The 17,024-nt window shown below is 43.1% G+C and overlaps 1 protein-coding gene across 1 annotated transcript; it reads right to left on the bottom strand.

Annotated features, from left to right (window-relative positions):
* Positions 1-8,461: 8,461 nt before the first annotated feature.
* Positions 8,462-10,015, bottom strand: LOC144132975 (uncharacterized). Its single transcript, XM_077665749.1, has one exon. The coding sequence runs from the start codon at positions 9,926-9,928 to the stop codon at positions 9,338-9,340; it is 591 nt and encodes a 196-aa protein (XP_077521875.1). The 5' UTR covers positions 9,929-10,015; the 3' UTR covers positions 8,462-9,337.
* Positions 10,016-17,024: the final 7,009 nt, after the last annotated feature.

Here is a 17,024-nt window from a genome sequence, read left to right as displayed (position 1 = left end):
GCTCGCGTAAAGAGCCGGCTCTCACCATGTCCTGGCGACGCGCTTGTGGAGTTTCCCAAAAAAAATTGGAGAGGACACAGGGCGATAGCGTAGTGGGTCAGGCTTTCCATTCTTAGCAGTTTGACACCTTTGAACGTATTTTTCATTTTATTTTAATTGTTTTCATTATACTGATCAATTTCACACTCAAAATTTTCTTAACAGCATCAAGCATTGGCTTTTCATTCTGAACATTCTGACACCTTAGAACCCTCTTTTTCCATTTTTTTATTTCTTTAAATAATCAATTAATTACAACGATTTCATGACTTGTCATCGTCTATCACTCACCAATCATCAATCCCAAGATAGCGCTCTGGCTTTTGCAAGAAATGAAATCTGCTGTGCACTGCCTCCTGTGCTCAGCAGAGCCAATGGCAATGGCTTAATTCACTGTTTTATGTAGCTTGCAAATTAAAAGCCAAGATGGCACCAGACGTCCAGGCACTCGATTGGAAACACATTTAAGATTTCCAATTCTCTTGACTGCATGGTAAGAAGGTCCGCAGCTTCTGGGAGCCATTTTTTTTACAAATACATATACTTCGCAAAGACAGAATGAGATCATTGGATCAAGAAAGTTCTCTTACATGATAAATACAGAAGTGACAATGACTATGTACAGGAAAAATTAGAGTGCTTCTGAAGAAATGCTTATTAAATAGAAATAAATAAAAATATCGAGTCAAATGAAAATTATTATAATGAAACAAGCTTGGGCACTGCCAACAAGCAACCAAACAAATTCCTCACCGCTCTTTCCGGCAGTCAAGAGTCCACTGGGCTGTGCAGCAGTTGGAGCTTTTATCTCAATGATCCAAATGAGCTATTGCATCTCAGAAACTCTCAAAGTGTTCAGGAAGTGAAACCTGTCTTTTAGCCCAAAATGGCTATACCTAGTAGAGATAAATTCTCAGAATAACTGTTTTTCTAAATGCACAGTTTTACTCTGTCTTTTTTTTTTAATTGGTTTTTTGGGGGAAAGGAAATGGCGCAGTATCTGTTTCATATATCGTTGGACACCTGAACCGCGCAGTAAGGGAAGGGATAAGGAAGGGAGTGAAAGAAGAAAGGAAGAAGGAGGTGCCGTAGTGGAGGGCTCCGGAATAATTTCGACCACCTGGGGATCTTTAACGTGCACTGACATCGCACAGCACACGGGCGCCTTAGCGTTTCGCCTCCACAAAAACGCAGCCGCCGCGGTCGGGTTCGAACCCGGGAACTCCGCATCAGTAGCCGAGCGCCCTCACCACTGAGCCACCACGGCAGGGTCTGTGACTTCCAACAAGTGCATTCCTCGGACAGGATTGAAAAGACTTGTGAATAATCAACGGCATGCAGTAAAATATTCTGCACCTGTCGCTTGAGGCCCATTATATCTAAACAAAAAGATGGACAAAAGCTGGGACATGCACTGCCTCTCTTCTGTCTGCTGCCTTTTTCTTTTTGTGCGAGTTAAAACAGTGCAAACATTATTTCACCAAATGGCTGAACTCATCTTGATGCTCCGTGAAAAATACCCAATTTAGCTTGTGAAGATGAATTGCACTATGCGACATGAGTGATTCTGACTTCGGAGCTCTGGATGAATGAGAAGCCAATGAAGATGCTACATTCAAATCAAAGGCTTAAATTGATAGAAAATGGGGGAGAGCTCACTGGCTAGTCTTCAATCCCTTGAAAAAAAACTGGTACAGAGTCTCAGAGCAGAACAATAAAGCACATGTACTTTTTGAGAATCAAATGTGAAGAAAAAGACATTAGTATATTAGTAATTTGAAGAAATTCGTCCGACCATGGTCATGCACCTCCTTCATAAAATTGTATATTCTTAGTAAGTATAAAGTGAAAGGTTGTTCAAACCAAACTTTTATTACATCTCACACCCTTTCATTAGCAATACGGCCCCACAACACAACAATTCATACCTCACCAATATGGCTCTCCTGAAACTCCCTTAAAAATGGAACCAAAGAACAGAGACAATGCAGCAAAACTGGCAGATACATGCAATGTAGAATGGCTGCTTGCAGGTCCTCCACTGAATGCTGACTGTACAAGCTGCAAGCTTTAGGGTACAGCGAGTGCCTATGAAAAATTCTGTCCACAGAATAGTAATAACAAGATGCATGCAAATGCCCCGAAGCAAAAGTGGTACTATAGTGGTTTTGCACGCTTATGATTTTTCACATGTGTGTTTAAGCTTGACCTGCTTGACGAGACCATGGGACATAGATAGCACTGGTATGGCTTCTCGCCTGTGTGGGTGCGAAGGTGGCCATTTAGGGTGCTCTTCGTTTTATAGTTCTTGCTGCAATGAATGCACTGGTACGGCTTCTCGCCTGTGTGGGTACGAATGTGCACTGTCAGGAAGGACTTCTTTATGAAGTTCTTGCTGCAATGAGTGCACTTGTATGGCCTCTCCCCGGTGTGAGTCCGAAGGTGGATCGCTAGGAGGGACTTCTGTGAGAATCTCTGGGTGCAGTGAATGCACTGGTAGGGCTTCTCGCCAGTGTGGGAGCGCAGGTGCTTTTTCAGGCTGTCACTTTTTGGGAAGCGCTTGCTGCAATAACTGCAGCGGTACGGTCTTTCGCCAGTATGAATGCGGAGGTGGGCATTCTTGCTGCTATTACTAGAGAACCCCTTGTTGCAATGTTTGCACACATAGGGCTTTTCTCCTGTGTGGATACAGAGGTGTAGTATGATTTCGGTGCGATTATCTGTGTCAAAGCCGCATTCAGAACACATATACTGCCGCCGTGATGGTTGTGGTTCTTCGCTTGGTGATGGGTCATTGCAAGTGGTGACCGATCCTGCACAGTGCAAGAAAGCAAGTTTCTTAAAACATGCTCTCTAGGCTAACTAAAAAACATTACGGACACGACAGCTGCATCGCGTCTCAGGAAAAGCTAATGAATGGTGAAGAAGCTCTTGCTTAGCCATTGTCTTTTACAGGCATAAATGAGGCCAACATGCCAATGTTCAAAACATCATGGCCTCAAAATAAAGCTTTGCTTTAAAATAGACATGCACGTGGCATTGTCACGGCAGGCCACTAACACCTTATCATCATAAAATCATGGTTAAAAATGTAACCAAATAAGAGTTAGTCTCAGCCACTGTGTGACTTCTAATTAGCACTGTCTAGTAAAAAATGCATGCAGGTGGCTCAGTGGTTAGGGCGCTCGACTACTGGTCCGGAGTTCCCGGGTTCGAACCCAACCGCGGCGGCTGCGTTTTTATGGAGGAAAAACGCTAAGGCGCCCGTGTGCTGTGCGATGTCAGCGCACACGTTAAAGATCCCCAGGTGGTCTCCGGAGCCCTCCACTACGACACCTCCTTCTTCCTTTCTTCTTCCACTCCCTCCCTTGTCCCTTCCCTTACAGCACAGTTCAGGTGTCCAACCATATATGAGACAGATACTGCGCCATTTCCTTTCCCCAAAATACCAAATTAAATATTAAATTATAACCCAGTGTGCACATCACATCTTTTTTTCATGAACAGTTGAAACTTGCATAGAAATCAAAAATGATGAAAAACAAGCACCATATGTGACGTGTGCTCCAATGCTTTTTTTCTGCATTTTCTTCAGTAAGGCTGCTGTAGTATCCAAATAAACAAATATAGATACATAGAACAAGAAATAAACAAACAAACCAGAAATATTACAGGTCAGATGAGCTTACAAGGTTTTAACATTCTGTATGCGCTCCAAAGGCACTTATTTAATGTAAGCATTATTGCAGGATGTTATATGAAAAGACATTATACTTAATAAAAGAGTAAAAACTATCCACAGTTAGTTTTGTGTCAACACAGCCTCACTATCACACGCACAGGCAGTCCAACAGCAGTCCCTTGATAGCAGCGATCTCTCTTACGAGCTCTCTCTCATCGCTGAGACAGCCTGAAACGCCCGCCAACGACTGTCATCGAATGCTTTTAGTTGTCGCATGCACAAGAGAACCGACTATTTTTTTTTATCGTCCCGACAACAGTCATTGCAATATCTGTTTGCAAGCTTCAGTGTGAACACTCTTAGCTCACACGTATAGTACAAATGATATAACTCGGTGGTCAAAGCAAAGAATGCCAAACTGCTACAGTAGCAACCGGGCAGTCGAGGGATTTACTGCTTTCGGCTACATCTGGCCAATGTTATCCTATCTGGTAATGTTGCCTTTGACTCCCATTGGCCACTGCCACCCGTGGCACTTGTGGAGAGATGAGGTTGGATGAAGTGGCCAGATATTAGCGGGGCGGTGATCAAGAGGGCTCGGTTATTCTCCTTGGTTATCAAAACTTTCTATTATTGGCAGCACTGCTTCTATATATTTTTTAAATGTCAGTCAATGGCTCACAGTGGATGAGGCCTATATCTGAAAAACGCAAAAAATCATAAAAAATTGCCTTCTCAGTACTTTTTCCATGCTTTTGCTACTTTTCGTTCCAATTTTCTTCCACTGCTTGCTTGTTGCATAGCAGTCACTGCAGTACATGCTTCATTTATTTGCTAATTTATTTATCCTCCGGCATCACTGACTGCAGCACGTTGTCGTAATTCAGTCAAGAAAACTTTTGAAACAAAATGTGTTTCCTACTGGATAAATTGAGTTTCCAACCAGTTTCAGTTGGAACGGTGTTCCAAGAGGGTAATCCTGATGAAACGTATGAACCAATTACAATCAATTAGACTGCCCAGTCGCACTCAATGTAAACATCTGCATATTCGACAAACAAGGCACTATTATGGTTCTTATAATGAGAGCTATCAACAGCTTAACCTCTTCGCTATCACTGTGGCTGAAATTAAATGTGACAACTGTGCTCAATAGGCAAGCACCACTGGCCCCAGCATGAGCGTCTCATAAAAGGGGTATACAGAAGTGTGAGCAGAAGTGTTCTCTTGACGTACATATTAAGCTTATTCTACTGTAGCACCTTGTCTGTGATGTCTTGATTTTTATAGAAAGCGAGTAATTATCACTTCCTTTTAAAAATGTTGATTGTCACCATTTCTGAGTGTCTCCCTGCAGTCTGTACAAATCAGTTTCCCTTTTGCACAATAATAATATGCAAGTTCATAGGTAGAAATATTTCTCACATACTGTATTTTGCGAGACCTAATTGTGACACAGTTTGTGAATACTTGCTGGATGCAATAACTGCCTAATGGGTTCAGTTGGTTCAGTCCACTTGGCAAAACACAACTGTAACCAATTCTAAAGGCCAATTGGTTCCAGCTGAAATTTCCTAATGGAAAGATTTGCATATGCTGCGCATGTGCACGTTGAGAGAACATAAATAAGACAATCACCAAGTGTTCGGTTGGCAGCTACTGCATATATATTTTGGAGCCTGTTTTCAGCGCGTTTAAGTGTAATGTATCAGTCATTATACATAAATCATCTTCTGTCACACTGTGAACTGCTGCAATAAGTTCAAATCGAGCAGACGATACATTCTCAGCTTGCAATGGCTGCCGATGGGCTAGCAATTAAACGACCCATACAAACCACACCGACTTGTCGCGATGGCTCAGTGGTTGGGGCGCACGGCTTCTGATCAGGAGTACCTGGGTTCAAACCCGATCAGGACGCATTTCGATGGAGGCGAAACGCTAAGGCGACGTTAAACATACCCAGGTGGTCGAAATTATTCTGGAGCCCTCCACTACAGCACCTCTTCCTTCCTTTTTTCTCTTAGTCCCCCCATTATCCCTTTCCTTACAGCACAGTTCACCTGTCCGCCGATATGTGAGACAGATACTGTGGCATTTCCTTTCCCCAGAAACCAACTTTCAATTTCACACCATAGTGCTACAATACCTAGAATGAGTTGCGAACTCCACACCAAGGAAGCTACACACGATAGCATTACAGGTCACTTAGCCCTACTTCACAACTCCCCAAGAACCATTATGGTACACACGCATCCATCTTGGAGCCTCCTTCTGAGAAGCACTCTCTCGCCAGTCCTCTACCCCAGCAGCCGCAATATGCAACCCGTCACATGACTCCATGCGCCAAACAAAGAGAAGAACAATCTTTCCACACGTTCCGCCTGCTGCACAGCTGGCGTGCTGTCAACCCCTCGACTCTTCATGTCTGTGTTATACCTCAGCTCTCATTGGTTGACAGTGGTGTGATGTCACAACCATCGCTGACCAATCCTGAATTACTGTGACAATGCGCTAGATTTTTCTTTAAATTCCAGCTCTAATGCTGTCGCATTAATAGTAGTAGCTAGTGCGCTGACCGAGAGCGCCGAGGTGGGACCGCGCACTACGACTGCCACTGATGAAGCATCTAAACATGAAGGATAGCATGAAGCATGCAAAGAAAGTAGAAACAGATAGCAGTGGTAGCAAACGATTTTCCCAAGATCCTTTGCTTTTACTTCGGAAATGCATGCACATTGCTACCATTTGAAGAGGAAACACCACAAAAGCACTGGCAGAAGCACCGGACAACGGAGACTTGAAAGCGGCACGAGCAAAGTGCTGCGCAACGTTTCCATTAATAAAAAAACCTAACATAAGCTCATTCTATTCCTGCATAATCTTTTATTACGAAGCCTACAGAAAACAGAGTACGGCATATCACAGAATTAACATCTGTGGTCATGTGAACTGTCAATGTGATTTTCCACTTGAGCACACACACCGATCTTCCGAGTAATTGCGTGCTATGATCTGCACTGCAGTTTATTGCATTTCGTGTGCCACCAACAAAATGTGCTTCAGTGCTACAGTTTTGTGCAGGCTGCAAGGAAGCCTTTACTGCCTTTACAGATCCTTTTTTTTCCCTCTTCCGTCAGAGGGAAGATCGTGACGTCCCAAGCAGAAGCAATGACAGCGTACTGTACCAGTTGCAGCTGTCAGTTTTGCACAAAATCTGTCCGTATGTCATTATATATGAATAAAATAAACATACCTTTAGGAATAAAAAGTGCTATAGGTGAGTCAGGTGCTTTCCGAATTGGTACGGCGATCGGATGTCACTGCGCTAACAAATAACAGTGTCTACGTCGATCAAACAATTAAGATTATGCATAGCAGGCATGGCGACACCAGACGAGAGGGTGGCTATTAATAAAATTGACATCTTGTGTTGTGGTGTAATGTGCTAAACATAGTGACAGATGTTCCGCAACTTTCTGCCACTTCGTGTGATATTTGTGAATGTTACCAATAAAGGCTACATAACCTTGCCCTCCGTAGCCAGATTCAATCATTATTTCCGTCACTCACTCTCTCATAGGAGAGCCAAGCGTGCTGGGCTGCAAGTTCCTCTCCCAGATTCCTAACTCACCCTCGCAGAACGGAGCCATGTCCCATAAAGAGCTTTCACTATACAATGAAAGGTACAGCCAGCATAGTTGTGGCTCGGCCATGAAATGACATCACGGCTAGCTTCGCTGTGCGATACAATATTCCGAAAACTTTCATTTTTTTAAAGAAAGAGAAGTCAATTGAACATAGCCAATTAGCAAACTGCACATTTTTGTCACATTGTATATGGACAAAGATCACAACAAATGTTCGATTGCTCCGATCAGATGGTCCCTTTCTAGTGTTTTGAGCAGAGGACACCAGCAAAAAGTAGTGCGAAATCACAACTGCCTTGTCGTCTTTTTTTGTTTCATGGTTCCATGTTTGAAAATGGTAAGGTGCCTGGTTTACACACTGTTCCATTGATGTATTGCATGAATAGCTGCGCAGGAAGCTGTCAGCAGTTTCTGCAACGCTGATACGCGTTCAGCAGTTGTCAGCCGACTGAGTAGCTATATACAGTGATTGGACATTTTTCAAATGAATAATTTTAAGTTGTGCATCTGGAACCGAGTGGAAAAGGCAAATGGTCATTCCTGTAGGCTCACTTGCAGTGCTCAAGGCGTACACTGTACATTCCAACTGGAGCTTGCACTTGCTTGAAAATACACATTGTGAACTAATTTTCTAATTGATTTGCAAGTTTAATTGGAACCCTTTTTTTTTTGCATAGTGGGAGCGGGGCATGTGTCAATTTATATTTGGAGTCAGCTTTTTTTTTCACCACTCAGGGGCACGAGTTGCAGGGTCAACATATATGTGGCTATATACCGTATATGTTGCGGGTAACGACCCTTGCAGAGTACTTCAGGATGTTGTTCCGAATTGCGTAATTTGCACACCCGTTTCTGAAGGCTTAATTTTAGGAAAAAATTGCGCATCCGGGACAAGGGGCATGAATATTTTTAATAGGGGATACATCTGTGCGCTATGCGATGCCATCGTGCACCGTTAGGCACTTATAAGTGGACTGTAGTACTTTGTATAAGAGAATGGCAACCAAAACAATAGGCCAGTAGCTCCAAACATTTCGTTTTCAGTGCACTGCAAACCGCTATGCACAGAAACATATGTTATTCACAAATGTTGTAATTGAAAATATATTTATTCACAGTTCATGATTATGGACAGTTTTGCTCTTTAGACAAGGTGTCTCTATTAATGAGGCACAAATGTATAAGCACTTTTTCATAATACAGAGCAAGAGACACTATGCTTCTCATAAGCCAACACAACACGTCAACAAAGTGTTGGAAAAACTGTAGCTTAATTTTAACCAGGAAGGTTTCAAGCATGTTTTTAGTCACTGCAAGGGTTAGGACAAATTAACAAAGATATTTGTTGTACCACTGTAATGGTACAGCAAACATTACTGCATTTCTCTTGCAGCACGACGCATTATTTAAGTGAACTGATAGATGCAATGGCAAGTAAAAAAAAATAAAGATGTCTCACTAAAAAAGGGAATGGTTTTTAAAAGAAACCAACATTCAAAGCATATAGCACAGACAGCCTGGTTTTCCAAAGCAAGCTTCATAAGCATTTCTTCCACTGCAAGCATAAGTGGGAAAGCATGGAGAAAAAGGAAAGAATTCAAAACCACGCAACACAGCCATCTGTTCACGGCCGATGTACCTCTGCAACACCGTTTACTTCAAGTTTATTCTAAGCTGTAGAATCCCTAAAATTTTATGTCATCTCACACACCCTCACTTGCAATATGGACACACAAAACAAATTACAAGGATACGCTCCTTGCCGAAATGCCCCTTCCCGTCCCCCATGCAAACCATTATGGACCCAAACAAGAAAAACCTTATAGCCAGAGTGGCAGATTCATGTAATGTACAATGGCTTCCTGGATGAGCTCCACTGAATGCTGGCAGAAAAACTTACAAGACAATTCTGTTCACAGAATTTACACTGCAGGTTGCTCGCAAATGTCATGCGGCAAAAGTGACACTAGAATGGTTTTGCACGCTTGTGGCGTTTAACATGTGCGCTTAAGGCCGTATTATTTGAGAAGACCATGGGACACAGTTGGCATTGGTATGGCTTCTCCCCTGTGTGGAGGCGAAGGTGGCCATTTAGGGTGCTCTTCGTTTTATAGTTCTTGCTGCAATGAATGCACTGGTATGGCTTCTCGCCCGTGTGGGTACGAATGTGCACTGTCAGGAAGGACTTCCTTATGAAGCTCTTGCTGCAATGAGTGCACTTGTATGGCCTCTCCCCAGTGTGAGTTCGAAGGTGGACTGTCAGGAGGCTTTTCTCAGAGAAACTCTGGGTGCAGTGAATGCACTGGTAGGGCTTCTCGCCAGTGTGGGAGCGCAGGTGCTTTTTCAGGCTGTCACTTTTTGGGAAGCGCTTGCTGCAATAACTGCAGCGGTACGGTCTTTCGCCAGTATGGATGCGGAGGTGGAAATTCTTGCTGCTTTTACTAGAGAACCCCTTGTTGCAATGTTTGCACACATAGGGCTTTTCTCCTGTGTGGATACAGAGGTGTAGTATGATTTCGGTGCGATTATCTGTGTCAAAGCCGCATTCAGAACACATATACTGCCGCCGTGATGGTTGGGGTTCTTCGCTTGGTGATGGGTCATTGCAAGTGGTGACCGATCCTGCACAGTGCAAGAAAGCAAGTTTCTTAAAACATGCTCTCTAGGCTAACTAAAAAACATTACGGACACGACAGCTGCATCGCGTCTCAGGAAAAGCTAATGAATGGTGAAGAAGCTCTTGCTTAGCCGTTGTCTTTACAGGCATAAATGAGGCCAACATGCCAATGTTCAAAACATCATGGCCTCAAAATAAAGCTTTGCTTTAAAATAGACATGCACGTGGCATTGTCACGGCAGGCCACTAACACCTTATCATCACAAATCGTAGTTAAAAATGTAACCAAATAAGAGTTATTCTCAGCGACTGTGTGACTTCTAATTAGCACTGTCTAGTAAAAAATGCATGCAGGCAGCATTATAACCCAGTGTGCACATCACATCTTTTTTTCATGAACAGTTGAAACTTGCATAGAAATCAAAAATGATGAAAAACAAGCACCAGATGTGACGTGTGCTCTAATGCTTTTTTTCTGCATTTCCTTCAGTAAGGCTGCTGTAGTATCCAAATAAACAAATATAGATACATAGAACAAGAAATAAACAAACAAACCAGAAATATTACAGGTCAGATGAGCTTACAAGGTTTTAACATTCTGTATGCACCCCAAAGGCACCTATTTAATGTAAGCATTATTGCAGGATGTTATATGAAAAGACATTATACTTAATAAAAGAGTAAAAACTATCCACAGTTAGTTTTGTGTCAACACAGCCTCACTATCACACGCACAGGCAGTCCAACAGCAGTCCCTTGATAGCAGCGATCTCTCTTACGAGCTCTCTCTCATCGCTGAGACAGCCTGAAACGCCCGCCAACGACTGTCATCGAATGCTTTTAGTTGTCGCATGCACAAGAGAACCGACTATTTTTTTTTATCGTCCCGACAACAGTCATTGCAATATCTGTTTGCAAGCTTCAGTGTGAACACTCTTAGCTCACACGTATAGTACAAATGATATAACTCGGTGGTCAAAGCAAAGAATGCCAAACTGCTACAGTAGCAACCGGGCAGTCGAGGGATTTACTGCTTTCGGCTACATCTGGCCAATGTTATCCTATCTGGTAATGTTGCCTTTGACTCCCATTGGCCACTGCCACCCGTGGCACTTGTGGAGAGATGAGGTTGGATGAAGTGGCCAGATATTAGCGGGGCGGTGATCAAGAGGGCTCGGTTATTCTCCTTGGTTATCAAAACTTTCTATTATTGGCAGCACTGCTTCTATATATTTTTTAAATGTCAGTCAATGGCTCACAGTGGATGAGGCCTATATCTGAAAAACGCAAAAAATCATAAAAAATTGCCTTCTCAGTACTTTTTCCATGCTTTTGCTACTTTTCGTTCCAATTTTCTTCCACTGCTTGCTTGTTGCATAGCAGTCACTGCAGTACATGCTTCATTTATTTGCTAATTTATTTATCCTCCGGCATAACTGACTGCAGCACGTTGTCGTAATTCAGTCAAGAAAACAAATGGAACCAAACGTGTTTCCCACTGGATAAATTGAGTTTCCAACCAGTTTCACTTGGAACGGTGTTCCAAGAGGGTAATCCTGATGAAACGTATGAACCAATTACAATCAATTAGACTGCCCAGTTGCACTCAATGTGAACATCTGCATATTCGACAAACAAGGCACTAATATGGTTCTTATAATGACAGCTATCAGCAGCTTAACCTCTTCGCTATCGCAGCGGTTGAAATTAAATGCAATAACTGTGCTGAATGGGGCAGCAACACTGGCCCCAGCATGATGTTGTTGTTTTGGGTTTTATGGCACATAGGCAGCGGCAGCTAAGGCCATCATGCACCAAGCTCAAGGTACAGAAATGGTTTTCTGTAGAATGTTTAGGAATATGAAAAATCGTCGATGGTGTAGATAGCATAAAAATGTTGACCTGCCTGGTAAAAAACGGAGAAGCAATCTGGAAATAGGTAATGGTAAAAGCCACAGAGAAGGTAAGGTAGCCTCAGCGGCTATCCTTGGCTGGGCAAGGATCCCGAGTCTCCCAAGTGATCAAATAAATAGCCTCAGCCTTTTTCTCAGGAATGAGAAAGTGGCCGAGGTGTACCATGCAATAAAGCGAACTAGAGTTCAAAATTTAGTTTTTTAAGTACCCTGCTTTTTTCAAAAAGCTAAAAACGGAAGGTATGTTAACAATGGCATTATCATCTAAGGGCAGTGCTGGATGAAAAGGAATGCATTCATTATAAAATTGAGTTAAATACTTTTTTCTTAGTGTTTCAAGTTTCACACATGAAAATAAAATGTGATTAACAGTAAGATCATCTCCGCATTCGCAAACAGGTTTGTCTTGCTTTGCTAGCAGGAAGTTACACGTAAGGTACGTGTGGCCTATCCTGAGACGGCATAAAATCACTTCCTTAAAATGTTCCTGGTGAACACGATTTAAATTCACCTAAAACCGGTTTTACCAAGTGTAGCTTATTATTCACTTCGCCGTTCCATGCGGACTGCCATTTTTCTCTTAATTTACGCTGTACCAAGTTCATGCAATCCCCAAAAGGTATGTTTACTTTTTTTATTTCCTTGCCACGAGCTCTAGCAGCACAGAAATCTGTCCTCTCGTTGCCTCTTATAACGACATGACAGGGATCCCAGCAGAGTTTTATGTTTTGTCCTCGAGCTGTCGCTGTTACTATCTTGTGTATGATGTCACCAAGAATCGGAGTGACTGCATTTCTAGAGTGCAGAGCTGTAAGTATACTGAGAGAGTCTGTGTAAATAATACTGTTGGTGAGGTTTTCGTTTTCTATTTTTTCTATGGCCCCAAAGACTGCGTAACATTCTGCAGTGAAGATGGATGAGCACCGTGGAAGTCGTACTGTTTTCCCCGACTTCCCTCGGACCACTGCACTTCCTACGTAAACATCTGTTTTTGAACCATTTGTATAAAACTGCAGAAAACTAGTGTATTTTTCTTCGAGTGCAAAGAATTCTTGCAGTATATGCTGTTGCGGAGTTTGTTTTTTATGGAACTGAGTAAGAGTGAGATCACAGATTGCAGGAAAATTGTACCAAGGAGGTAGTGGATCTCATCTCTGAGCAATGTCAGGTAATGTATCTAGTACGCTGAGGTTTTGGCACATCTCTTCAAAACGCAGGAGGAGTGGCCTAATAGCGAGCAGTTTATTGTTAAACAATGTTCTAGATGGGCATTTTGTGACTATTGGGTAACATACGTGTTTGGGCAGTGAACGGATCTTTAAAATGTATGAGGAGGTGAGCATGGTTCTTCTATCTGTAAGTGACGATTCGTCGATTTCTACATAAAGACTATTTATCAGCGACGTCCTGTAAGCACCAGAGGAAAGGCGCAAACCAAAATTATCTATTAGATCTAGTCGTTTCAGGTACGAAGGTCTCGCTGACCCATAAACAATACATCCATAGTCTAAGGTGGAGCGCTCCACTGAGCGATCGATTTGTAAAAGACATGTCCTGTCAGCACCCCAACGTTTACGTGACAGTACTTTGAGTATATTTAGGGATCCGGAGGCTTTCTTTTTCAGTGCGTTTATATGAGGCAGAAAGTTGATTTTTTTAACAAAAGTTATGCTTAGAAATTTATGCTCATTTTTGACGGGTATCTGTGTTCCGTTCGGATGTATGAATGGGTCGGCTTGTATGCCTCGTTTCAGCGAGAAAAGGATGGCTACTGTCTTCTGTGTGGAGAACTGGAAACCGTTCTAATCTGCCCATGTCACTAGTTTATTCATTGTCAACTGTATTTGTCTCTCGCATGTTGCTACGTTTGAGCATGTGCAGGCTATTTGAAGATCGTCAACGTACACTGAGTACAGGATGGACTGGGATTATTTTGCTTATCGAATTCATTTTTATAATAAACAATGTCGTGCTTAAAATACACCCCTCAGGAACCCCGTTCTTTTGAACGAAGCTCCTAGACAGGGTTGATCCCAGGCGCACTTGAAATGAATGGTCTGAAAGGAAGTCAGTGAGGCAGTTTAACATCCTACCGCGGATACCTAGGTTGCCCATGTCGCGGAGGATCCCAAACCTCCAGGCTGTATCATACGCTTTCTCCATATTGAAGAAAACGGCAAGATACTGCTGTTTGTGTATAAAAGCATCTCTTATTGTGTTCTCAAGGCAAACTAAATGGTCTGTTGTTGAGCATCCCTTTTTATAACCGCATTGATGGACATCAAGAAGTTTGTGGGATTCAATGACAAATGTTAATCGTATATTAAAGACACTTTCGAAAGATTTCGCGAGACAGCTTGTGAGGGCTATCGGCCTATAGCTACTTGGGGAAGTTGGTGGTTTTCCAGGTTTCAGGAATGGCACTACGATGGCTTTCTTCCACTCTTTAGGTATTTTTCCTTCTGTGAATATTTTGTAAAAGAAATTCAAAAGTGCCTCTATGGCAGGCTGGGAAAGATGGGCAAGCATTTGATAGTGTATCTGGTCGGGTCCTGGAGAAGTTTTATTGCCGGCAGACAGTACAGCATTGATTTCTTGGAGAGTGATTAAATTGTTGTATTGTTGGTTTGCACCTCCACTTGTTGGAAGTCTGTTTTTCGGCAATACTTTTGTATTTCAGGAAGGACTGTGTATAGTGAGATGAACTAGAAACTGCAGCGAAGTGTCCCCCCAAAATGTCTGCGTGTTCCCCTATGCTTGTTTGTATGCCAGGAGTTGTCAAAAGAGGAGTCGTGAACGGTGAGAAGTTGCCATTTAATTTCCGAACCTGTTCCCACATTTTCTTTGATGTTATTTGACAGCTTATAGATGAAATAACTCCGCCATGAAGCTTTCTCAGCACTGCGACGGGCGTACCGAGCTTTTGCTCTTGCCTTTTTAAAACGTACGAGGTTCTCATGTGTCAGACATCTGCGAAATTTGCCTCAGTATTATTTTGATGTTTTTTGCTTCCTTGCATTCCTTTATCCACCACACTTTGTGTTTTTGCCGCACCACTCCTGAAGACTGAGGAATAGCTAAGTGTGCGGCAGTAATTATACAATTCGTGAACATTTCGTTTATCTCGTCGATACTGAGGTTTTCTAAAACTATATCTCCTAAATTGGCATGTGCTCTAAAAATTTTCCAGTCTGCAAAATGCAGCTTCCAACGTCGCGGTTAAGTTGGGATGATTTCTGGTGCGGATGTCAAACTTATTAACACAGGAAGGTGATGACTGCCATATGGGTTGTCGATAATGTTCCATTTAAAATCGTTAAAAACAGATGGTGAACTAAAAGACAAATCTAAACTGCTCATATTGCCTGAGGTTGGAGAGCAGTATGTGGCCTTTTCCGTGTTTAAGACATATATTGTTTGCGAGAATAAAGTCATCAATTGTTTGCCCCCTAGAGCCGCATCGCTCGCTTCCCCAAAAAGGGGAGTGCGCGTTAAAATCCCAAACTACCAGATATGGCTCTGGAAGTTCATCTATCAGTTCTTGTAGGTCATGGACTCTTAATGTAAAGTGTGGATGAATGTATACGGAAGAGATTGTTAGTGTTTTGTAGCTGACGATGCTGACTGCTACCACCTCAAGTTTTGTTTTGAGCTTGATTTCTTGAGCAGAGACGCCGCTTTGAACGACAATCGCGACGCCTCCCGAGAGTTGATTTGCCTGCTCTCGATCGCGTCTAAAAGTTTTATAATGCTTTAGGATATGCACATGTTGTGGACAAAGATTGGTCTCCTGAAGACATAAAACTGTAGGTAACAGTGACCCTAAGCTATGTGTTATGCCACTGTAATTCCGCATAAGTCCTCTGCAATTCCACTGAATTAAAAAAGCCATGTTTATGTTTTTGAGAGGAAATGAAGGGGGATTTACTAATGTGGTGGGCCCGTTATGAGGGGCCTGTCTTTTTTCCGCTCAAGAGAGCTGTTCCGCCTCTGTAATGGAGGCGGAGTGGGTGTTGTATCCATCACCTCAACCGAGGTGCTGGAAGACCGCGGAGGGGCCGCAGTTATGTTAGTTTCAGGCCTCTCCCGACGAGGGGAGGTCCTGCGAGATGCCGACCCATGGACCGGTGCTCCCTGCTTTGAGTGTGGCAGAGCAGCCTTCGCTGTCCCTGCCTGGGGCGTGGATGGCCCTGCCATAGGCTCTGTGAAAGCGGCCTCGGCAGGTGCCGTAGTGCTGTATGGTGCTACGCCCCCGCGCACCACATCAGCGAAGTTGGGTTTTGCTGGGAAGAGAATGTGTTGGTAAGTGCAAAACGCCTCCTTGCTTCTTTGAATGAAATGTTTTCTTTTGTCTTTATAGTAATTATTTCTTCTTCCTTTTCCAAGATGGACACACCCTGGAGTACGCGGCATGGTCTCCTTTGCAGTTTGCGCAGCGCGGTGCTGTGTCACATTCCTCAGAATGGTGGTCTTTCGAAGCGCATTTTGCGCAGGATTTGCGGCCGCGGCAACTTTGTGAGCCGTGGCCACACTTTTGACAGTTGAAGCCTCGGCGGGGATTGGGTATATAATGTCCGACGTCGAATTTCAAGTATCCAACTTCAATCGTTTCGGGCAAGGTACAGGTCTTAAATGTGAGGACCATGTGTTTGGTACCGATTTCTTTATCCCTGCGGATCTTGTTTCGGTTAACGTCGATAACATTCTGGTCGGTGAGCCCTTCAAGCATTTCGGCTTCTGTGAGATGGATAAGTCAGATTCAGAGTTTACACCTCGAACTGTGTTTAGAGATCGGTGGGGGGTTACAGAGACAGAGATGTCCCCTATAGACGCAATATTTGAGAGTTTGGAACACTGGATGCTGTCGCACAGTTCAAGAAGTAAGTCGCCGCTGCCCATTTTTGAGACCTTGTAGCCAGGACCCAAGGTATCGGTTAAGCATTTTGACACAAGGAATGGGGATATTATTCTTGCCTGTGTTCCGTCACTTTCACTGTGGATTACGTGGAACTTTGAAAATGTTTGTCTCTTTTTTGAGAAAAAATCAGCTGCTTCGTTCCACCCTCTTTTTAGAGAGCGATCAGGTTTGGATAAGGGGGAGCCATAAAAAAATTTAGTTTTTC

Source organism: Amblyomma americanum, chromosome 5 (genome assembly GCF_052857255.1).
Source record: "Amblyomma americanum isolate KBUSLIRL-KWMA chromosome 5, ASM5285725v1, whole genome shotgun sequence".
NCBI lineage: Eukaryota > Metazoa > Arthropoda > Arachnida > Ixodida > Ixodidae > Amblyomma > Amblyomma americanum.
Note: the sequence above shows the minus strand (reverse complement) of the source record. Positions and strands in the feature narration are given on the sequence as shown.

What these genes read in the sequence shown, in the direction of transcription:
- LOC144132975 (XM_077665749.1), bottom strand. Translation starts at nt 9,928, where the DNA reads ATGTGTTCTGAATGCGGCTTTGACACAGATAATCGCACCGAAATCATA.